The sequence below is a fragment of the Zootoca vivipara genome, chromosome 2 (genome assembly GCF_965207765.1).
Source record: "Zootoca vivipara chromosome 2, rZooViv2.hap1.1, whole genome shotgun sequence".
Classification (NCBI taxonomy): domain Eukaryota; kingdom Metazoa; phylum Chordata; class Lepidosauria; order Squamata; family Lacertidae; genus Zootoca; species Zootoca vivipara.
Window position 1 is genome coordinate 2,910,736 of NC_142584.1, and position 24,765 is coordinate 2,935,500.

General features: G+C 45.5%; 1 protein-coding gene across 1 annotated transcript; it reads right to left on the minus strand.

Moving 5' to 3' along the window:
• Positions 1 to 5,616: 5,616 nt before the first annotated feature.
• On the minus strand, positions 5,617 to 14,176 carry LOC118078694 (transcription factor Sp5-like). Its single transcript, XM_088662846.1, has 2 exons — positions 14,042 to 14,176; positions 5,617 to 6,540 (listed from the first exon to the last, which is right to left on the minus strand). The coding sequence occupies exon 2, from the start codon at positions 6,415 to 6,417 to the stop codon at positions 5,617 to 5,619; it is 801 nt and encodes a 266-aa protein (XP_088518972.1). The 5' UTR covers positions 6,418 to 6,540; positions 14,042 to 14,176.
• Between the last annotated feature and the right edge of the window lie 10,589 nt (positions 14,177 to 24,765).

Consider the following 24,765-nt stretch of genomic DNA (forward strand, 5'->3'; position numbering starts at 1 on the left):
TTTTTTAAATTGGAGGGGTATTTAAAAACATGGGGCCCACACTGCACTCTGGTAGAGGTCCCTTATAAGATGTTACAGAGAGGCAAAATGGGGGCTGAGGAAGGCATGGTGTACTGCCCACTGACTTCACCTCAAGCAACATGATGCCTCTCTATGTAATGTTGTGTAGAGAGCACCTGCATTAAAGGATTAATGTGTGGGTCTTCCTGTCTTCTTTGTGGCTCTAGGAAGAAACAAAATGTCACTCTGTAGTCTTTTTCATTACAATATCTTTGTTTTCTCTTGAGACCAAACTAGATAGGTGGGGAAACAGTGCATATGTTGAACATGTGTTTGTCCTGTTGACATAGAAAGGCAGAGGAAATTCAGGGCAGGAAAATCAGAAATACTCCTTACACCAGAACTGGGGCGGGGGAGGGAGCCAAATGTGCCCCTCCCCCACCTCTGTAGCCTTAATTTGTTCCCCACCTGCCTGGTTCCCTTCAGGTGTCAGGAGCTGGCTGAGAGGAAACTGCTTAGAACTGAGGAAAGGAAAAGGGTGGTGGTGGTGGCAAGATTGTGCTTCCATTTTGTGTTGAAGCGTAGCCCCCCCCCCCACCTGTGTCCAGCCCAAAACATTTTGCCACCTGAGGCAGAGCAGCAACCAGTGTGCCTCCCCCAATGTCAAAGGTGTCTAGTGCCAAGTCTGATCAAGTTGTTTTGTCACCGGAGGCAGAAAATCCCACAAGCTCCTCTCCCTGGGGGTTAAAATTCAATAATTACATTAAAGAGTTGACAATTTGCTACCCTTTTATGACATTCAAATTTAGCTGCCTGAGGCAGACGCCCCTCACCCCATGCTTTACATGTGAATGGGCCCAGGCAAAATACATGTGATGGGATAGTGTCTACTGTGGCACTTGCTGGCTTCATAATTTTAGGTTTTGGTTCCTCCTGTGTGGCATCCGGGAGAAACAAGATTCACATCAGGATATGATGTTTTGGTTAGAACAGCAAAAAAGGAAAGGAAGCAAAAGACCAGATTATGAGTAAGGAATGGTGATGCCCAACCCTGTAACCCTAGGGCTGCCAGCATTGGGGATGTCCAGGATTTCCTAGACATGTCTTATTTTAGGGGGCCAACATGCCCATTGGCAGATTTTTACATTTAACAGGAAATGTCTGGGTTTGGGGTTTTGTTTTGTGGGGGGGGGGCACATGCATGTTCGGGAGGGCAACATTGACCTGCTGTGCCCTGGAAGCAGAAGTGCCGTGTGGGGCCAGAGGAGAGTGCGTAGGAGGTCTGCAGCGACTGCCCTCTGGAGCAAGGCCTTCTGCAGCGACGATCAGGGAGATCAGAGGATCCTGCCTCTGCCTTCAACCTGTTAGTAGCATTGCTGCCACCAGGCCCACACACCTTTCCCTCCCCCTGACTCAGGCTGGCAGTGGCCACTTCAGTTTCAAGAGAATGGTGTGCAAGTTCTGCCACATACAATGGAACTTCACAGAAGACACAATTTAAGTCACCCTGAAGTAAGATATTTGAGCCCTGGGCACAGAAAATAGTAAGTCTAGCTGAAAGGCAACACATGGAGATCAGCATCCATCATCACAATGCATCCCTAATTATTGTTTTAGAGCAGTGTTTCCCAAACTTAGGTCTCCAGCTGTTTTTGGACTACAGTTCCCATGATCCCAAACCACAGGCCCTGCTAGCTAGGGATGATGGGAGTTGTAGTCCAAAAACAGCTGGAGACCCAAGTTTGGGAACACACTGTTGTATAGTATAATTATGAGGTCATTGCCTTATCTTAGAAGGGGGCACGACTGTTGAGGAGGCACAGCTATAACTATTATGAAGGGGACTTCTGGTCTACTGCCATTGCTGAGCGGCGAGGAAATCTCGAGCTCCGAGGTTTCCTGGCGCTGTGAAGGAGGGGAGAGCCGCGAGAGCGCCGCGGACCCCCAAAAGAACCCCAGATCGAGCTTTCTGGGGTCGTGGGGACTCAGCTGCGCCCAGAAACATATCCTCCACGGTAAGCTCTTTTAAGAGCCCCGAGAGTGAGCGGAGTGGGTGCCTGTGAGTCAAATCGCTACCTTTGCAGCGTGAAGCTCTGAGCCGACAGCCTGTTGAGCGGTAGATTTTTCCAATTTAAAAAGAATTGAAGACTTTGGATACCGTGAGTAAAAGAAAAGGAATTTTTAAATCATTAGCCACGGGAGGAGATTTAAAAAATGGAAGTCGATCTCCCCCATTGGGTGAACTGAGACACAGTTATCTTGCCCAAAGCTGCAAAGATTGACAGGAAGCTTTCAATTTCCAAAGATTGGATTAAATCCTTCCCCTGAGTCAGGGTAAAGGGGAGAAGGGTTGAACTCAGTAAAATCCCTGTATTTTTTTTTTTTTTGGACCAGGGAAAGTCCCCCTGTAAGCTGGAGTCAGGTCCCTGGAGGGAACGGCGAGCCGCCATTATGATGTCAAAAAAGGAGGGAATTTGTTTACCTCTCTGAGGTTGTGAACTGTCAGTATTAAAGAGAGCGTAAAATATATGGCTGTGAACAAGAAGCTTGACAAATGCTCTTTTTCAGGGCCGTCTTAAACGCCCCTGCCGCTGTGGTGCGCCGGATCTCTCCGGCGCCCTCCCGCCCAGTTTCCCAGCGCGGTGGGCGGGTGGGCGCAGCGGCGGGCGGGCGGGCAGGCACAGCGTGATCTCTCCAGCGCCCTCCCGCCCCGTTTCCCAGTGCGGTGGGCAGGTGGGCGCAGCGCGCAGCGCGGCTCCCACAGGCGCAGCTGCGCGGCGGACCGGCGGATCAGCCGGCTGGCGGACGCAGCTCGCGGCGCCTTTCTGGCGGGCCGGCGCCATGGTGCCCTGCGCCACCGGGGGTCTACCTAGAGCCAGGCCTGCTCTTTTTGTAATTGGTTATAAAAGTATTAAGGTACAAAGAAGAACTGAAAATGCTAGTTTGCAACCATTTCGGATATAATTTCTGCTTTTGAAATTTGGAGATATAAACTGCGCCATTTCCTATTTTGCAACCCTGGCTGTACCCATGAAATTTGAGACGAGCAAGACGCCAGTAGGCATATATAAAACCTGACTTTTCTTATTTCCAAGAGGAACTCTTAGAATTGTTATGGGAAACTAGAAGCGAGGTACAACAGAACACAATACAGATTGAAAAGATAAACCAGAAATGCGTGGAAATCGAAAAAAGAATGGAGACACCAGAGAGCCCAGAGGAGAAAAATGAATATTTATTTGTTTTGGACATTGCAAATGATTTCAAAGAAGAAGAGGAAGGGATGGACCAAATTGTTGAAAAGAATTATCAAGATCCAGCATTGAACATTGCTCACTCAGTGGGGTGGGGGCAAGACCCATGCTTGGGACAAAAGGTCTTTGAAGAAGAACCAGTATGGAACATTGTTCTCCCAGTGAGAGAGGGAGAACAGGACTCATACTGGGGTCAGAATCTAATGGGAATAAAAATTCTCAATCATAGCTGCCAAGTTATCCCTTTTTTACAGGGATTTTCCCTTATGCTGAATAGGCTTCCTCGCGAGAAAAGGGAAAACTTGGCAGCTATGTTCTCAATGGATTGAAAAGTGGTAACTCTGGTGGTTGGCATCACGTAACAGTTAGAGAAGTGGGGGGGCAACAGGGAGGGAAGGAGGAGGTGTGGCTCTTAAACTGTGACAGAGTGGGGGTGGGGTGAGAAGTAATAATGGATATTTTCTGACCAAAACTGGATTGCTGTATGGAACTTGCTGAACCGTTTGGGAGATTCCGAGACCAGGGGGGGGGGGGGCAGAATTACGGATGTAAGTGTATAAATGCTATTCGGATAGAAAAATGTTTAAAATTATGGACATTTTGGGAAATTAGTTTTAGGCTAAGGGGTGAAATTGAAGATAGATATTGAGAAATTAATTAAAGGTTATGAATATTTGATGATTATAGGTTAAGAATAATTGATGTTTATGAAATAGAGGAAGATAAAAATGTATAAGTGTTAGAAAATGGCTTAAAAGATAATACGAAAATTGCTAAGGATGGATTAAAAATGAACCCAGGTAGGGGGGAATCAAGGAATTCTACAACGTTAAGCAATAAGAAATATTGTTGTTGTTTTTTCCCCTTTTTAGTTTTTGTCTTTTTGTATGTTCTTTTTGTTTTTTGGTCTGTTTTCTTTTTTATTCTTATAAAATGAATAAAGATTATTTTTTGGGGGGGGGGGAACTATTATGAAGGGAGCCTGCACTTCTGAATCTGCCACTTTGCTACTGGGAGGGAGCTTGTATATGCATGCATTTCTACATTTGTGTGCAGTAGCAGACAGTCAGGTGGGGTGGATGCACTTACCTGACTTCCTGGCGGTGGTTTTGCTGTTCCTTACAGGAAGGGAGAGTGGGAGGGGAAAGGCAGTGCATGGAGGTTGGTGCTGTGCAAAGGAACTGGTAGGAGTGTCGCATTAGCCTCAGTGCAGACTGAGCACAGTGCCAACCTCCCCACCACCATGTCCTTCCCACACACTCTAGCCTTTCTAGAACTTCACCCAACTGCATCTATCATGAGTAATAAAGTCAAGAAGCAGCATCAGATTCTGCAGCCCCTCCCCTTGCTCATTCACCTCCACCCTGTGCACACTGGGGGCCTTGGTTGTTTAAACCAGACTTTCCCATTTTCTCTGAAATGAGGAACTGTGATTGAATGTCAGTTTACAAAGCAGGATATTATATATAATCATCATATGGGGGTGAGGGAGAACATTGAGTCATGAAAATCCCCACCTGCTGTCCGAAGTGTACAGTCCAGGAACAGCTACGTATATACCTCAACTGTTTGCATGAACTACACCTTGTAGTGAAAAACAAAGCATGGGAAATCCAGAACCATGTGGTATGGAAAGAGGACTGCAAAAACATTCAAGGTCCCAGATTGCATGTTTTGAAGCAAGGATCTGGGTTGTAGGAGGGAGGCCAGCACAAAGATGGGGAAATATTTCAAATTCCCATGGACCAATATCAAGTGTTTATAGACGCAGGAGATATTCCACTTCACCACCACCACCACCCCCAGTGCTGTGCTGTGAATAATATGCATTTGGTGGTGAGAGAAGGTAATATGAGGACACCACCACCACTACTGCTTCTGGATGAACTGCGACCACCTGTGCTGGTATGTGGCTTGCATAGAACAAGCATGCTGAATTGAGTTCAACCCCCCTCGTCAGTACCGGCATGGAGAAAGGAGTCTGCATTCACTTGTAGCTTTGTAGATACAGATGTGGGAAGGTCGGCTTTCTCCAGCATTTCAATGCATGCATTTGAAGAGGGGGTTTTAAGCCAGTGAGAGTGCATTTCAACACTTCCGGTTTAAATTGATTTAACTCCCTTTTCCAATGGCATGTCAGGGACCAAGAATCCACAGCATCTCACCAAACTACAGTTCCCGTGATCCTTTGGGCGGGGTGGGGGTGGGGACTGACTCATGATGTGAATACCACTGATTGCCACTGACTGGGACAGGGACAGAGAGTGAAATTAGCTCAGAAGCACCTCAGTCTTCTCATTGATTCCTTGAACCTGCCTCCACCCTTTGGGCTTCATTTCTTCCCCCCTCCATCCCCTAGACATCACTCCTGCTTGATGTCCACTGCTGCTGCCACCATGGCCATGCCCCGCATTCGCTTTCCTTGGTGGGTCTTGACATGCTTTGCTAGGTGGTCGCTCCGCATAAACCTCTTGGGGCACAGCTGGCAGCCGAAGCGCTTCTCGCCTGTGTGCGTCCGAAGGTGCCTCTGCAGCTCATCTGAACGGGTGAAACTTTTCCCACAGTAGAGCCAGGAGCAGATGAAGGGGCGTTCACCTGCGTGCCAGCGGAGGTGGGCCTTCAGGTGGGACGTTTTGCCATAGACCTTGCCACAGCCTGGCAGGTGGCAGATGTGTTGCTTCTTTCTGCCTGGCTCCTCGCTGGCTCCATTCACTGCCTGGCAGTTGGGGCACTTGCACCGGCGGCAGCGGCAAGTGGTACCCAGGAGCCCCTTGGGGGTGCCATGCAGGAGAGCAGCAAGAGGGGGCTGGGGGCTTAGGACCAGCGGCCGGCCCAGAGAGAAGTTGCCTGGTTGCTGCAGGCTCCACCAAGGGCCATCATCCGTGGAGGTAGTTCCTGGAGGAGGAGGAGCTGGGCCCAAAGGCAAAAAGCTAGAGAAGTCCTGGGCCTCTGGGAAGGCATAAGAGTGTGGCATTGTGGGTGCCAGCATCTTGACAGGTGACAGCTCAAAGGAGTAGGTGGGCTCAGCTGGCGGAGTCAGGGGCAGTTCATGGGCAGAGCCACTGCTCGATGGCCCTTGCCCGTGGTAGGTAACCTTGGGCAGCCCAAAAGCCATGGTTGTGTGTGAGCCTGATGAGACCTCATTGCTCCAGAGTTGGAACATCCCCACAGATTCATAGGCTCCTGAACTGCTGGCTGATAAATGGGGAGTAGTGGGCACTGCCACAAAAGTCAAGCTGGGGTGGCAGGTAGTGGCGTCCTCTGGAGAAGAGTTGCAGGTCCAGTCCTGAAGCAGAGAGAAGGAAAAAGGACTGAGCAACAACACTGACTTCAATAATCCCTCATTCCTAAAACATAATCGTTCTGCGCTCTAAACCCTGCTCAAGTAGACTGCCTCATCTCCTATAAATGTCTCTGTTCCTGTTAGAAGTGTCTGCAGGGATGGGGAACGAAGAACCAGCCACATTGGCTGGAACTGGTGGGAGTTGGATTCCAAGGACATCTGTATGGGATCAGGTTCCCCATTCCAGCACTACAATTGGTAACTGCATTCAGAGAGAGAGAGAGAGAGAGATCTCCACTGCTTCAGGAGTGCTATGTGACATTGAGCTTCACTGTTACTTGCATTAGCTGTCAGAAGAAAGGAGTTGTCAAGTTCCAAGCTTTGTTCAGCAGCTGCTACAACAGGAACAGTGGCTGGGCAATCATTCCTGACCGTCACCTCCCCATATGGGGCAAAGCAGATACTGAGCATTAAGGCAGGGCACCTGGGAATATTCTTAGAACATAATGAAGATGCTCGTGTACCACAGGTGGCAGGAGACTGGTTTCAGAAGTGCAACCAGTTCATAATTGTGCTATTCACTTTTGGTACTGGTTCTATTACAGGAATATGTCTACGAACAAAAGCTATTCTAGAGTAGCACCTTTTCTTAGGACCAGCCAAAATTGTTACCAAGTAAATGAACAAGCTTTCGAGTTCTCCTGAACTCTTTTTCAGGCTGGATGCCAATCAAACAAACAAAATAGAGAAGTACAGCATCAATAAAATGCTTTGGATGTCTTACAAAAAGAAAAAAGAAAAACCCACAGAAAAAACCAATTGTACAGAACGTATTAAAAATGCAAAATATAACAATTAAAACAAAACAAAAAACATAAGGAAAAGCTGCAACGTAAAACTTGCAGAGCCTGGAAGAAAATGATGACCACAAAACTTCTCCTGTGTGCTATAATAATAATGTCAGAGACTGCACTCTTTGGAGTTTTAACACAATGCCCTAATCTCCCTCTCATCTCCCTCCCTCCCTGCCCCCACCAATTTTGGCTAATATCCAGTCTGAATAAGAGTTTTGGAGAACTCCAAATGTTTCTGATGACTTTTTGGTATTTTGACCAGACCTTATAAAGGTATTACCCTACAGTAGCTTTGCGATTTTTGCTCCTGGACCAACACAGCTATCTACAATTTTTGTATTTTTACAACTAGTACTTCTGATTATTACCAGAATGTTACTTCCAGCAAATTCCTACGACTGTGTTTCAGGTTAAATTTTCATAACTCCACAGACATTCCCCCCTGCAAGTTTATATGGGAACAACGGGTTACTATTTCACTTGCACTATCTGGAGCCAGAATAATCTTCCCAGCTCCTTCCTCCCCTAAACAGAAGCATATGAAGCCACCTTATGCAGAGTCAGTCCCTTGGTCTATTGAGCTCAGTGCTGTCTACACTGACTGGCAGTGGCTCTCCAGGGTTTCGGCCAGGAGTCTTTTCCCAGCCATATCTGGAGACAGAACCTGGAACTTTTTGAATGCAAGGCAGGTGCTCCACCTCTAAATTACCCTTTCTGTTAAAAAGTAAATTAGCCACAAAGCAAAGAGATGAGCAGATATAAATGAGGGGAAAAAAAAGGTGACTTCTGTTTTCCTCTGTTTTGGAAGCTTTCAAATTTCCAAACTGGCAGAGCTTGGGCTATGCTCAAACTACCTTTCATGCTGTGGGGGATCAAGGCTGGTTGAAGACATTTTTCTGCCTGAGGTGAAGCAGCAAATGGCACCCCTGTCTCCCAACCTTAAAACACATAGTACCCAAGGCCAGTCACGTTAGTCTGGCACCCGAGACTGACACCCCCCCATCTCTCCCTCCCTCCCCTGATGGCAATAAAAAATACATAAATAAATTAAATAACTATTGATTTGTTGTTCTTTCATTTTGCCCAAATCTTGCCCAAATTCAGCAAGCTAGACAGTACTGGCCCAAGAAAGTTTTCTGCCCCCTCCCACCACTCTGCACCAGGGCCAACAATTTTTAGTGTCTTGCTGCCCACATACAGGCACCAATTCCTGCTGTTCATCTCCCATCACTGCATGGGAGTTACAGATTTCTATTAGAAGGTGCTGGTGACATTGCTAAATGGCACAACCCCCTTTACCCATGTGGACTATATAATTTTGTGAACTCTTTCCACGTGTGTGTGTGTGTGTGTGTGTGTGTGTGTGTGTGTGTGAAGATAAAGGTAAAGGGACCCCTGACCATGAGGTCCAGTCGTGAGAGACTCTGGTTGCGGTGCTCATCTCACTCTATTGGCCGAGGGAGCCAGCATACAGCTTCCGGGTCATGTGGCCAGCATGATTAAGCCACTTCTGGTGAACCAGAGCAGCACACGGAAACGCCTTTCACCTTCCTGCCAGAGCAGTACATATTTATCTACTTGCACTTTGGTGTGCTTTTGAACTGATATATATATACACACTGGTGTGTGTGTGTGTGTGTGTGTGTGTGTGTGTGTGTAATAAAATATATAAAATAAAATAAAATACAGAACTGTTCTCTGCTCTATCCACTGGAGTACAGGAGTCCCTGGGAAATACAACAAACATGGCATTTCTGAAATAATATCCCACAATTTTGTGAACTTTTTGCATTTTGGAGAGGTTTTGGTTTTTTTAAATTTTTATGTGATTCCCCCTCCCTCTGACATGTTTACAGCTCTCCTGATTCATTTTCCAAAAAAGTGATGGACACAGTCCCTTAGTGTAGCATGGCTATACCATTCCTAGTCCCCCATAGATTAGGTGTGGGTTGCAGACTTCTCTACTACTTTTGAATGTGGGACAGCCCTGCAAATCCAGAAAGGCTGGACCTTCTTAGAGCGTATTTTGGCTGATCATCCAAAGAAGACCTAGATCTCTCTTTAAAAAAAAAAACTGGTTTGGGGAGAAGCACTACCCACTCATAACGAGCCAAAAGCAATATTTTGTCCATATGATAACCAAAGGGCTTGTGTCCATGACTACATGACTGAGTTTATTTCATTTGTGCAAAAAATGTTAAAATGCTTCCACACACATACAAAACCCCCACTGTAACAACAGCAAACTGTCCATTTAAAAAAAATAAAAGTGTTTTTTGTCAACCTGAGGGATCAGAGCGGCCAGCTGGTTTTTCTGCACTGGGCACCAAAAGAGGAGACTGAGAGGAGATATGATAGCCATCTTCAAATATCTCAATGTCACATGGAAGATCATAGAATCATAGAATTGTAGAATTGGAAGGGATCCCAAGGGTCATCTAGTCCAACCCCCTGCAATGCAGGCATCTCAGCTAAAGCATCCATGACAGATGACCACCCAACCTCTGCTTTAAAACCTCCAGGGAAGGAGAGTCCACAACCTCTCAAGGAAGACTGTTCCACTGTCAAACAGCTCTTACTGTCAGAAAGTTTTTTCATATGTTTAGTTGGAATCTCCTTTCTTGTAACTTGAAGCCATTGATTCGAATCCTACCCTCCAGAGCAGGAGAAAACAAACCTGTTCCCTCTTCCATGTGACAGCCCTTGAGATACAGTATTTGAAGATGACTGTATCTCCTCTCAGTCTCCTCTTTTCCAGGCTAAACACACCCAGCTCCTTCAACTGTTCCTCATAAGGCTTGGTTTCCACACCCTTGAACATCTTGGATGCCCTTCTCTGCACACCTTCCAGCTTGTTCAACATCCTTCTTAAATTGTGGTGCCCAGAATTGGACACAGTATTCCAGGTGTGGTCTGACCAAGGCAGAATCGAGTGGCACTATTACTTTCCTTGATCTGGACAGTATACGTCTGTTGATGAGGCCTAGAATAGCATTAGCTTTTTCTGCTGCTGCATCACACTGTTGGCTCATGCTAAGATGGAGCAAGCTTGTTTTCTCCTACTCTGGAGGGTAGGACCCAAACCAATGGCTTTAAGTTACAAGAAAGAAGATTCCAATGAAACAACAGGAATAACTTTCTCACAGTAAGAGCTGTTCGACAGCAGAATAGACTCTCTCAGGAGGCGGTGGACTCTCCTTCCTTGGAGGGTTTTAAGCAGAGGTTGGACGGGCATTTGGCATTTGAGATTCCTGCATTGCAGGGGGCTGAACTAGATGACTCCCAGGGTCACTTCCAGCACTAGAATTCTATGATTCTATGGTATTGATTGAGCCTTATTTAGAAGGGGCTTACAATATCATAGAATCAGAGTTGGAAGAGACCACAAGGGCCATCCAGTCCAACCCCCTGCCAAGCAGGAAACAGTAGAGACCCTGAGGACAACTACAAAGTATCTAACATAGATACCTCCTTCCTCCTTTTTGTGTCTTATCCCTCAGATCTGCAAGGAGATACAGTAGTTAAGTATTCACTGGCTATCATCAGCCTCATGTTAGAACAGCAGCAAAATCATTTCCCCGTGGAACTGCTGTTCTTTAGTTTGCACAGGCATAATCATCTGCCAGAAGGTTGAGATTATATGCACAAAAGAACTGCCTGTGCAGGACAAAACCAGTTATCTATTCTAGTCGTCAACTAGGTGCTCCTGAAAAATTAATACCCGGGGCAAGCTAGAGACAGGGGTCGCCAAAGTGGTGCCCTCCAGCTGTTTGGAGGGCCACACGATACACCCACCCTTCCCCTGTTGCTTGTCCCAGATATCTGCCAATTACAGGCACACCCTGAATACAATATTAATGCTACAATTCCTAATGCACACTTACTTGAGTTCATTGAACTCAAGGAGACTTATTTCTGAGCGAACTCCAGGAGGGAATATTAACTGGGTTACTTTGCAGTTGTGGGGAGGATATATACTCATTGTTCTGGACGCTGATTCAAGAAACCTGTATCTTTTCAAAAGTTTAGGTGGAGTGTGTCTCATATCTTAATCTGGAGGGTGGGACCTTTCTCATAGCGCTGGTATCAAAAGTTTGATATAGAATGGTACAGAACTTGTCTTGGATCTGTCTTGGCAGGGATTCAAAGACTTTGCTCTGCTGCAAGAAGGCAGTATCAGTCATGTAAGAAGTGAAGATACCCTATTATTACTATTGAGCGTAACAAAGGAGCTTATCCCTAGAAGGCAGGCAGATCTAATACTAAACCTAACAGCAACCAAGTCAGAAATGAATAAACAACTGTCAGTGTATGTGGATTGAGTCTACAGTACAACACCAGTTTTCCTGGGAGCAAGTCCCAATGAAGGGATTTTTCCTGAGCAAATGCATATTGGAAATTGGGCTTCCTTCCTGTGTGTGCATACATGTATAGAATTGTGCTGTAGGACTGCAGTTGTAAATAAACTTACATTTTCAGTTTGGAAGTGGAAAGTGCTCCATGCCTCTAGTGTCAAAGCTGCTTCTAGCAGCTCTCAGAAAATAGAATTTATCTCCCAGAAACAACATTTATTCATTTAGAGGTGGTGCCACCCTCTCCAAAATAAGTTAAAGGCTACTTCTCTGAGCAGACACCCTTCCCCCCCCCCAAAAAAAACCAGAAACTTGTTTTCTTATTAGGTATATCCATTGTACTGGGCTGCATGGCACTAGGAAGTTCCTTCTGCGAAGAATGCATCCGGCGGCTTTTTGAGACAAGCATTATATTTTGATCTCAGTCATCTCCAATGTGGAGATAATATAATGATACTGTATTAGTATAATAATTAATATACGTAACAATGCCTTACAGGCCTATTGTCAAGATGACTGAGATAATGCATTTAAGCACTTTCTCAGCAGTGTGAAATAAATTATTATTATTATTATTATTATTATTATTATTAGACCTTTAGCTTAAAAGCATGAAAAAAATTGACTGTCCACCCTCACAGGAACATAAAAAGGTCTTATAACAGAGCTCAGACTGTTGGTCCATCTAGCCTAGTATTTTCTCCCCTAGCCTGGTGTCCTCCTATCACCTCTGACCATTGACTGTGCTGTCTGCAATTGATGGGAGCTGAAGTCCCACAACATCTGGAGAGTGCCAGGTTGGGGAAGGCTGGTCTACTCCTGCCTACTCTGACTGGCAGCAACTCTCCATCACTTGCTCTCAAATCCTTGCTACCTGGACTTTCTGCAAGCAAAGCAGAAAGCAGATCATGGTCCTAAGCTACGTGTGATAATAAAATTCTCAAGAGACACCTTGTTTTCTTTTGTCTACTGTAGAGATTGTGTATAAACAGTTCATACCGTTCTGACCTCACAAAAGAAATCAGATAAAGCAGTATCTGCATTAGAATATTTTTAAAATAAAAGCAAATATTGGGACACAATCAATATTTATGATACATCATAATAAATAGGAATGGTTTTGATTATCATCTGTCCAAAGATTGCTATATTGGTTCCCAAACTGAGCAAATATTTTAAAATGTTGACTGAATTCAAGACATATTATTTCCTACCTTTAAACTAAACATTATACATCAAATTTAACAATTTTAATTTCTAGGTTTTTGATAACCACTCACACATAGGGAGACTTGCACTTTCCAATTCTTGTGGAACCAAGATCCTACAGTAGACAAAACTACCAAAGTAAAAACCAGCTTTACTGGTGGTCTGCTACACTGTCCTTCCAAATATCCCAACAAAATCACTGCAGAATCCAACAGTAAAGTATCCCCGTTTGTTTTGTCTAAATCCTCAGTTGCCCCACCCCAGGACCAGTGTATTTTGATGTAAGATATGCACACATTTCTTAATCTACACTTATTCTTCAGAGTGCTTGACAGGCTATTCCTTGAAATAGGAATGTGGTTTTGATGTGAGAAGCCTATGGTCAGGAGAAGTTTAAGTGATTTTGAAAGCAAGAGTGCTTGAGGTTAAATGCATGGAGGATCCTGCAGTAGGGTCTGACTAGATCCTTTTCAGATCCCTTGCAGCCCCGGGATTTTTGATTCCAGGAATGAGCCACCTTACCATTCTGCCTAGTAAAGAGTTCTGTGAAATTCCAAAGTTTACACACCAATAACCAAATAAACCTACCACCCCTGTTTTGCAATTTTAAGAGAATGCTAAATCAGATCTATACCAGTCTTGACCAATAAGATTATAATTGTTATTTAGTTTGTTTCTGCTTCCCCCTCAACATTATCATAATCGGAGAGCCACAAGCATTTTAATCACAACAAACCTTCCGTACCTCTTCCATACTAATATCTCTTTATTTTATTGCCGCTCTTGAGAGTGCAGTCCTCTGTACGCTTTCTTGAGAGTAAGTTTTGCTGATCTTGATGGAATTTATTTCTGTAGAGGCATGGCTACGATTGCCCTGTAAACCTACGACTGCAATTTCTCCTCCACTCCTAGCTGATTCCACTTGTGCTCTTTCACAACTGCTTGTCAGGCAGAAAAATCAACAGGTGAAGCTTCTCCCACTGCTACACCTTTGCTCAGAGAGCATCATCACCTGTTGGATTTCTGCACTCAGTCAATCAGCCAACCAATGTGGCTACTCTTCCCCGCCCCCTCGCAGACTCTCCTTACCTGCAAGGAGGAGTTTGTGATGTCCGAGTTCTGCAAAGACAGTTTCCATCAGGAGTCACCCGAAACTATCCGTGGAGGGAGCACATGGTCTTCCGATAGAGATGGGAAAACAGTCTGCTTCTTCCTCTCTCTGAAATTTCTCTTTTTCTCCTCAGTCTACATCTTTTCCCTCCTGTGATCATACTCCAATCCCATGCCTCCCCCCCTTTCCTTTCCTTTTTGTTTTTTTTTTTTGGCATCCCTTCAGCCTATCAGGAGTGGCGATTGGAGGCGCCTTTGAAGTCGGGGAGCGAGCCAATCATTAAAATAGATTGAATGATTTCAAAGAGGGGCCTGGCTAGATCTCCTTTAAGTGCCGGGCTCCCCCGCTGGGCTGCTTGTTATGGATGCAAAAGGGTTTGATTGGGCTGGTGCGATCAAGATAGCGGAGGCTTCTCTTTTTATCTCTTTAAAGGTACAGGGCAAAGGGAGCGGGATGGGGAGGAGAGAAGGGACAAACCAGAGGCAGGCAGGTACGCGATTCCTAAATGCAACCAATTATTGCACGTGTTATGGCGGCCCATGTGCCTATCTCTGTGGAAATCAGCACAGGGGTGCCCCAGGGCAGGACTTAGGAGCAGAAGTCCAGGGCCCACTCAGCAAAATGAGCAGGAGGGCCCCCAAACTGCTGCAGTACTGCTGCCCTGGCACATTTTCAAAGCAAGTGAAGTAAACAGGTACAGAGGCGGATTTAGGAGAGAGCACGAAGGGTTTGGTCGCCCTGGGTGCACAGGGAGGCGGCAACTGTGATTTAGAACAGAGCGCGAAAGGCAGAGGGGTGCTGAATTTTGGCGTCGCACAGAGTGCCGCTGAAATTTGAGAGCCCAAGATCCGCCACTGAATACACAATACCATCCAAAGTGTGGAAGCTAATATCATTAAGCCCAGAGTCTCAAATTGCCCAACAGAAGCAATGAGTGAAGAAGTGGAATCCTGCAACCCCTTTCCACTGAATTTGAGCCACTCAGTAGTAATGGCCTACATGTGGGAGGAGCTTTATGTGGTACCTGTCCTACCCTTGCCACTGTTTCATTCCATCCCTGCAGCATGTGTGGGGTTTTGATAACTCCCATTTCCAGGTATTGGCAGGAGACTCCTGCCTAAAGCCCTTGAGAGTCGCTCTCAGCCAGTGGAATAAGGCAGCTTCCAAGGTGCTTTTTTCTTTTAAAAAATGTTTAGGGGTACTCTCATTTTCCTACTCATATTTAAATACTGCTCCCTGGAAGGACAGATCGTGAAGCTGAGGCTCCAATACTTTGGCCACCTCATGAGAAGAGAAGACTCCCTGGAAAAGACCCTGATGTTGGGAAAGATTGAGGGCACTAGGAGAAGGGGACGACAGAGGACAAGATGGTTGGACAGTGTTCTCGAAGCTACGAACATGAGTTTGACCAAACTGCGGGAGGCAGTGGAAGACAGGCGTGCCTGGCGTGCTATGGTCCATGGGGTCACGAAGAGTCGGACACGACTAAACGACTAAACAACAACAAAAATTTAAATACTGCCCCTCAATGAGGCCAAACAAAATGTTTAGGGGTATCTCTATACCCCTGCATCCCCCCAGAAAAAAACCACTGTTCCCAACCCATCTTCAGCCATAAAAACTGGCAGAGGCATTGAATATATGCATTGCCCTCTTGATTTCAAGGCAGTGGTTCTCAAAGGTGTTGCAGGAGAGGATGGCCAGGGTGGCGGGAAGATTCAAGGGCAACCAAAGAAACATTTACACATTTCAGTAGAGTTGAGTTGAGTAATCTCTCTCTATATGTACTATACAATCTGAAACAAAATTCAAGAGCACTGGCTATTCTACGGTTCTCCACAACAGATTGGTGTGAACAGGGATTTTCAACTCTGAAAGATATGAAAGATCAGAAAACAAAAAGGCTTCTTTGTGTTGGTGAGGAGATGAGAGTTTGTCTCAAAATTAGACCTAATATAAATGAGATATAAATAATATGAAACAAGCTCACACCTCTTATTGAGTTTGTATATTCAAACTGGGTGGCCTACACAGACCAAAACCATAACAAAGACGAACAGTTTGGGCCCAGGCACCTTCCAATCCCCATTTCCACTTTTGTAAGGAAGGGGACCCTGGGAATCAAAAGTGTTCGAAATTTAGAATACAAACACATTGGAAGTGCGACTTCTCTTTCCTACTTCTCTTTTCTTGTTTATGTTACTCTGTAAGGCACCATGTGTAGTAGCAGTAGTAGTAGTAATAGTAACAACAACAACAACAACAACAACAACAACAACAACAATGGTGTTATCAGGTCCCTTACCTGGAAGGAAGCCATGGCAATTAACTATTTAAGTTCCTAGCACGACTAAGGACTGCCACAAGCAGATTTTTTTGCAGATACAGGGTACTTTGGCAAAAGGAAAGGACAAACCTAGAAAGCAACCTGCTTGCTCCATGGCGTAATACAGAGATGGGGATCCTGTGGCTCTCCAGATATTTTTGGATTCCTACTCCCATCAGCCCCAGCCATCATGACCAAGAATTAGTCAGGGATGCTGGGAGTTGTAGTCAAACATCTGGAGAGTCACAGGTTTATCACCCCTGGTGTAACATCACCTATTCTTGCTGTTTGTTTGTTTTGCTGCTTTGCTTTTTGGTTAAATATCTCTGAAGGGACCCTTACCTGCGCTACGGGAGGAGCACACAGCTCTCTATTCTTCTCTGTGTTGATCTCTCCCTCTCTCAAACCAACAGACCTCTCAACTGAAAAGTACACCTGTGATTTTGCCCTTGCCCTATTTAACTTTTTGAGCTTTGACAAGAATGTTGGATGCTGTTCTGCCAGTGCCAATCGTATAAGCCAATTGTTGCTGCACCACCAGCTATCTTATCTGGGGGCATCCTGACACACAGCAGCTTAGATGGTGCCAGACGGTATCTGCTGGCTTGAGATGGATGGATATCCAGGTGGTATGTTATGGTAGGAGGACAAATAGGTCAGGCAGTGCCTGGTGGGGAGGATGAATTGGCAGAAAGCTCACCTAGACTTACCAGGGAGAGAAATGCGGAAGCTGCCCGCTATTCTCTTCCCTTTGGTGGTTTATCAGCCTCACCTCCCCAACAGTATTCATGGATGAGATCTCAAAGCATTAGCTGAATTAATCAATCTATTGGCTGGGCTCAATCTTAATTGTTAAAATTTAGCAAGCAATGGTGCATTTCTTGATTTTTCTTTGTTTGACTTTGGTGTGGTGTTGTAACATAGGTAAAGAAAAAACAAAAAGTAAAACTGCCCTTTCTTCCAAACAACATGAATAGTAGCTTTTGCTTATTTAATTGTAAGTTATCTTCCATTTCAATATGTCTAAAATGCACCTATATTGTAGTTTTGGTAACCACAAGTTTAACTACCATTAATTAACTGGCTAAAAGGCAAATTATTAATCAACTAAACATTCTTTTTGCCCTAATTTGGCTCGGCTGTATGTACATCACTGCAAAGTCACAATCAATCACAACCTTCTCTGTGAATACACAGAGGGAACATAACCATGGTTTTCACACAGTATAATCCAAACATCCTGCACAGAAATAACTTCCATGTAAGATTTTTAGCCAGCTTTCAAAATAAAATGTTTTCTCAAGGTGGCATACCATGCCTGATAAATTTACCTAAAAACACTATTGTAAATAAGGGCTTGATCAACCCAACACACACAATAATTTTTTATGCATTAAAAGCCCCAGGCTGATTCTACACTACACAATGGCTAATGAAAATTCAATACACGTGTGTCTGTAGAAGCTCTGGGAGAGTAGACTTTCTTGGCATTTTTAAAAAACATGAACTGATTTTAGGTGTTTGTGTGTTCACCAATCTGACCTAGACCTGGGAGAGGAACCCAGCAACTCAAATAAGTTCTGAACCTGGTGGGTATCTGAGAATGGAATCAGGGTCACCCCCAAAGCACAAGGGCCAAGGCCTAGCTGTGGGGCAAGAGATTCCATGGGGTTGGGGAAAGAACCAAGCTTTGTATGGCAGTTCAAAGGGATGCACTGTTGTTTGCACTTCAAAGAACCCAGCTGGGACTATGCAGGGAGCCAGGAAATGATGCAGAGCAATTAACAAATGTGTTACAATGGGGTAGATTAAAGAGTGCTCTCAAGTGGCAACCACACACATAGATTTAGGTAGATTGGAACTGCAATACACCAGTGCAAACACCACCAGCGTATTAACGAAGGGAGCTCTGCCATTCAGATGTTGAGAACAACTAAATATGACTGCACTGGTGTGCAACATAACTGCAGAGAAGCGTGAAACATTACTGCATATACAGTGGTATACCACACCCAGTTAGCCAGGATTATATACAGTATTTGGATGCTTGCACATGGAAGTTATTTCTGTACAGGAACTTGTATGATGGTTTACACCCAAGGGGATGCAGTCCTCAAAAGAATAAAAGTTACACAGCGTGGTTTTGGTCAACCCTATTGCAAGTTACTAATGACCACAGATATGTAGCTGAAGACTGGACAAAAGCCAACATTTTACCAATTTGGAACCTTTAGAAGGAATGGTAGCAAAAGCCATTGAAGGGAGAGCTAATATTCATTAGAGAACCTTGGAAAATTCAGTCTTGGTATGTGTACAGGATATTGTTCCTCATTCTAAGGCTGGGATCAGCTAAAAAAATCCTACACTTGATAGTGTAGCAAGCCACTTCAAGGGGAATGGGGGAGGCCCACTTCTTAAAGTAACTTTCCTTCCAAACTGCTCACTGACTGTGGCTCTAGTCTAAAGGCTTAAAGTTTCATTTGCTTTAATCAATAGATACCGTAGTGAAAATGTAAACGCTACATAATCCCCATTACAAAGATTTCTTATCTGCTTCCAGTTCTATATTAACCACCATCACAGGCTGGTGCAAAGCTTCCCATCAGTCACGTTAGCCACATGGCCTTAACATAACCTGTGCAGGCAAAAGCAGCCTAGGACACCTGGAGACTGCATATTGTAGGTAAGGCCTTCAAATTTCAAATTCTGTCTATGAGTCACCCAACCACAGAGTTGATATCGAATTCATTGTGTGGCCTCACAGATTAAAGAAGAAATGTATTGTCCAAAAACAGGGACAGACATTTGCATGAAATCTGCATGTGCTGCATAGATGCAAATTTAGAAGTAATAATTTCTAAAATAGAAATATAATATATCTCACCAGAGTGGGGAAGACGGCAACTTATGTGCCTGCTCAGTCTACGGTCCAGGGGTTTGTTAATTTGAGTGGCCAAGAAATGCCATGGTGCATCTGCAGCAGCACAACTAGATGCCTTCAACTGCCCCAGCTGCAACAAAACATGTCTCTCCCATATCAGTCTCTACAGCCACAGCAGGAGCTGCAGCAGTCTAACAGCTTGACCTCACCCCCAAAGGTCTCCCAAGGCAGATGGATGCCAACCCACCAACATGCATCACCAAAAAAGAGGCCCAAAGAGGCCACTCATTTGCAAACCCAAATTCATATGTATAGATGCAAATTTAAAAATGATTACTACAGTTTAAATATAAATGCAATATGTCTGCATCATAGTGGATAAGACTGTGACCAGGTAACTTAAGCGCCAGCTCAGGGGGAACTTCAAAGTTCCTGTTCTTCTTCCTTCTTCAACGTGGACCAGACAGTCCTTCAGACACAGAACAGTCCTGTCCAACAACCCATCAAACAGAAGATTGTCCCTCTGTAAAGCAGGACACATGACCTACTTCATGCTTGGATTTTGAGAAAGAAGCCTATAAGTGTCAGCTTTCCACAATTTTCAAGTAATCTGGGTATGTTTCTATACTAAATTTTAGACTGCTATCTGCTGTGGAAGATCTAACAGTTTCACAACCCTGAAAAAAACAACCCTGTACAACCCTGAGTGTTTGAGTTAGGCAGGTTCTCTCACACACAAATCTATACACATGCATATGAAACTTGGTTGGGAGTGAGGAGGCCAGGAATCCATGGAGAGTTAGGAGCAGAGTTCATCTACTTTTTAAGGTTTGAGGCCTCTTGCTCTGCTGAGGGCCACGTCTCCCCCAGTAACTTGGGAAGCACCAGGCCCTTATCCTTTCCCTGCTGCAGAAACTTCTTTGCCAGAGTGAAATTTCACCCACTGAGTCCCAAACCAGCTGCCCAGAGCCGTCTCTGAAACCCAGCGATTCGCAGGAAGTTCTCCTTAGGAGGAAAAACAACTAGCATCTTTGACTCAGGGGGGTTAGGCTGTTCCCCTGGCTAGCTTCCGTTTCATCTTGTCTCCCACCACGCGGATGACGGAAATTGAAGGAAGCAGCCAAGCGGTTCGGATGCAGCCGTACAAAGGCCTGCAAGCCCCAGGTGGATACCCAATGACTTGTCCAATTTGCTTGTGCCATGTAGGCCTGGCTTTGAAGACACCTGCTTAGCATAACACGGCACTCGGCATCTGAGCAGCATCTGTTGCCAGTCCCACGCCATTCAATTAGGGGGGAAAAACAAGGCAGGGAGGCGGGCAACCCCCTCTCTCTGTATTAAGTTGATGACTTGGGCAGAGGGTGTTGAGAGGGGAACGTCAGAAAAAAGTGAACACTTCTGGAGTGGGACGGCAGCACCTGTTGGAACTCTGACCTCTCTAGGATTTAACATTCACCCAGTTTTTCCTGGGATTCTGAACGAGGAGTTGTACTCGCTGCTTTCTCATACGGCTGCACCAGCACCTTCCTCTTGCTCTCCTTCTCCCCCTGGCCACAACCCTTTTTCCTTGGGGATTTCACCTACGGCCACAGCCTTCCTTCCATGGATTTTCACCCAAGGCGGAATTCCATGATGCACCCTCTTCCATCTTGAGCAATCGTTTCAACAGGTGTGTGTTGGTCACACTACTCTGGCCACACTGGTCTATGATTTTAAGTCTCTTCTCTTTCAATTTAGCACAGTCTTCCTTAACTTGGTGCCCTTCAAATACTTTGGACCTGCTGGATAGGACCAATTTTGAGGATACACAAAGGTCCTGCTTTTATATACCGTAAATCAGTATGTCCCTGTGGTATAAGGATCACTGTATTGCGGGGAAAGCTGTTAACAGAAGCAGGGTCTTCTCAAGCAGGAAATGTAGCCAATGCAATGCTAATGTACTAATATTTCCCTTCTCAAGTTGAGCCCCGGCACTGAAAACAGCTTCCAGGGCCCAGCCCTGGTGAGCCTTGGCACAAATTAAGGCCTGCTCATTTCCTTTGGTCCCTGCACCCCCCCTGGAGAGCAGCTCATTAGCAGATTAAGAGAAGCAGCCTCTGAGGGACACCGTGGAAGTGTCCTCTACCGAATCGGTCCTGAAATGGCTCTAAGAGGGTGGCGGCAGCGGCATGAATAATAGATCTGGGGTGCACACAGCATGGGGTGCGGGGCGGCCATGAATTATGCTGTCTGGCTTGACTTGTGTGCTGCTGCTCATTAGCAGAGTTGGGGGGTCTGTTGGGCTCGCTGCTCCGAATGGAGTCCTAATCCCACTAGTTTCCTCTCCCCCAACAGCCCATTGAATCATAGAATCAGAGTTGGAAGAGACCACAAGGGCCATCCAGTCCAACCCCCTGCCAAGCAGGAAACACCATCAAAGCATTCTTGACATATGCCTGCCAAGCCTCTGCTTAAAGACCTCCAAAGAAGGAGACTCCACCACACTCCTTGGTAGCAAATTCCACTGCCGAACAGCTCTTACTGTCAGGAAGTTCTTCCTAATGCTTAGGTGGAATCTTCTTTCTTGAAGTTTGAATCCATTGCTCCGTGTCCGCTTCTCTGGAGCAGCAGAAAACAATCTTTCTCCCTCCTCTATATGACATCCTTTTATATATTTGAACATGGCTATCATATCACCCCTGAATATAACGGTTTCAAGGTCTTCCTCTGAAATCACCCACTGCTCCACACAAGGGTGGTCTAGCAAGAAGGATCCAGTCTATGGAGACCCCATTCCCAGGCTCCCTCCAAAAGTATCTCTGGATTGTTTTTTGGGGGGGGGGGAGGAATTGCAGGGAAAGAAGCAGATCAGTGTGTCTTGGCCTGATAAAGGCAGGACCAAAGCTGGAGGAGACACGAGGGTGGATGGGTTCAGGTCAACAAATACTACCCTTTGGGCACAGCCAGGAGAGATAACACTTGGGGAAACCTGGAAGGATCAGATCCCAGCCTCACAAAGCGGCACAGGGGCAGCGTGAGTAGCGCATCGCCCAGAAAAATTGTCCTGGCAGCCCCCCCCCCAGTGCCATCCATTGGACTTAGGGACTCAATTCCAGATTTGTGTAAGGTTTGATCCTTAGCCTTTTTTTCTCCTGAGTATCACACAAGGCAGAGGAGGTTTAGGATCAGTTTTCCTTCCGGATGGGCTTGCTTCCCAGGTGGGCAAGCCCCACCTGCCCCTTGCTTCCCTCAACAGCACGTGCAGAAACCGCTGTTGGACCCTGTGCCTGGACCATTGGACCAACTTTTGGTCTCGTCTGCTCAATCCACCAGAGCCTGTCTTTGCATGCAAGGTAAGTCCCTAACTCACTGAGGGTTTCAGATCCATCGGCTACCCTCACCTGGTTTAGCCAGCCTGTCAAAGCCATTCCCAGGATGTGCCCACTGTAGCACACTGACAGCTTCTAGGAGCCAGAGGTGAGAGCTGAGTGCAGGGTGGGGACCAAAGGTGGACAAACTACCCCAGAAGGAGCATAATGTGCCCCCCCTCCAGAGGTACTACCCCTCCCCTAACACCCCTATGATGTGCTACATAAGATGTACTAAATGCCAGCTCTGCTGCCCTCTCGTGAATAGAGCTGGTTTTCCTTACATCAGTCAGTGCAAACCTATGTGCAGATGGCAGCAGTTCCCATGGCCGACTCTTAGCACTATAGGGCTAGATTTAAGTAAAGAATTAGGGAAGGTGTCACAACAAAGAGGAACAAATTACCGCACAATGTGTGTGTCTGCACATTACAGTAAGGGTTGCTTGGTCACAATCCTGAGAGCATCCTGACCTGTGCACACATGTGATAGTACCAGCACAACACAGCTCATCTCTCCACAGTGCAGTCAGTTCCTGGGTCCTAGAAAACAGGTTGCATCTCTTCCTCTTTGTCAATTACCCTTGATTATAATACCAGTGCCTACTCATCCCTGGCAGGGGGCAGGGACTCAACCTTCCATGTCTAATTTTGTAAGAGCGGCAACATAGGAAATACCTCAGATCAATTCACATTCTCTGACAATGGATATCTTCTGTATTGGCTAAGGAAGCAGGCAGTGTGCAAATTCCTTCCTCTCAATGCTACAGGTGTTTTCTTCTGCCTGTTCCCTCTGTGCCAGGGATCTCCTGATGTTGTTCTCCAACTCCCATCTACACTAGCCAGCATGTCAGGGATGATGGGACAGGTGGCTCTGTATACCTGAAGGAGTGTCTCCGCCCCCATCTTTCAGCCTGGACACAGGTCCACCTCCGAGGGACTTCTGGCGGCTCCCTCACTGCGAAAAGTGAAGTTGCAGGGACCTTCTTGGCAGTGGTGTCCACCCTGTGGAATGCCGTCTCATCAGATGTCAAGGAAATACTGTAACCAATTACTGTACACAACTTTCCAAAGACACCTGAAGACAGTTGTGTATTGGGAAGTTTTTATTGCTTGATGCTTGGTTGTTTGTTTATATTATTTGGAAGCTATGCTGAGTGGCTGGGACAAGCCGGTCAGATGTGCGAGGTATAAATAATTCTTATTCTTACTCCAACATCTGAAGGCCCAGAGGTGCCCCATCCCTGTTTTATACCTACATCTGAATGTTGAATAGACATTCAGCAAGTCAATTCACATAAACAACTCCTCCCGTCAATATTGAATGGTTGGTGTCTTAGTGTCACTGGGGAGCAATTCCCAGTTTGTACAAAGAGCCTTTAAAAACATGTTTTCATTTGTCTCCTGCCCTCCTCCCCTAGTTTCCTATTCACACATACAATTTGGATTTAAGTGACCGTGGAAGTAAATACCTCAGCTTTTAATGGGGCAGGTTTTCCATGAATGAATATACCCTAAGTACCTTACTGTGTTAATGTACTGGGTGAATGTTCACAGTGAAGGTGTTGTGTTGCTGTCCACTACTGAATGTGTTTTGCATATTTTACCCATTCATTGCCTAGGTGTAGTATATAGTTTCTGACATAATAGTTTCATGCAGTGTTCAGTAGTGCTTAAGGATCCTAGCCTAATGCCTGTATCAGGTTATAGAACTAATAGCTACCATTGTCAAGGATGCTGTCACAAACAAGGCATGCATCTTCTGATCTTCCCAGCTGAATAGAAGGTGACAGAGAACTCCTGCTTCCTGTAACAAGCATGTAGATTAGAACCTAGTTAACATCCTTCTATGATCTTTGCCAGGTGTAAATGGCTCTCCCAGGCTAGATCAATGACCTCTTTGCCAGTAGCAATGGACCATCAAATTCAGAGCCCCTCCTTTTGTGTACTGCTTAGTAATCAGCAGGCTACCTAGAGCCCTGGCACCTAGAGTTTCTTGCTTGTTAAGAGCTGTAATTCTGTTACTTGTGAGTTCCCAATGGAAATTATTTTGGGGTCTTTGAAATGTAAATCTTTAATTTCTGCTGGGCATCCCAGATCTGCTAAGAAACTACAGCAATAGGATTCAGCATTCATAAAGTGCTTTTGAGC

Excerpts from the sequence above, each read along its gene's own strand:
- LOC118078694 (XM_088662846.1), bottom strand. The coding sequence starts at position 6,417 with ATGTTCCAACTCTGGAGCAATGAGGTCTCATCAGGCTCACACACAACC.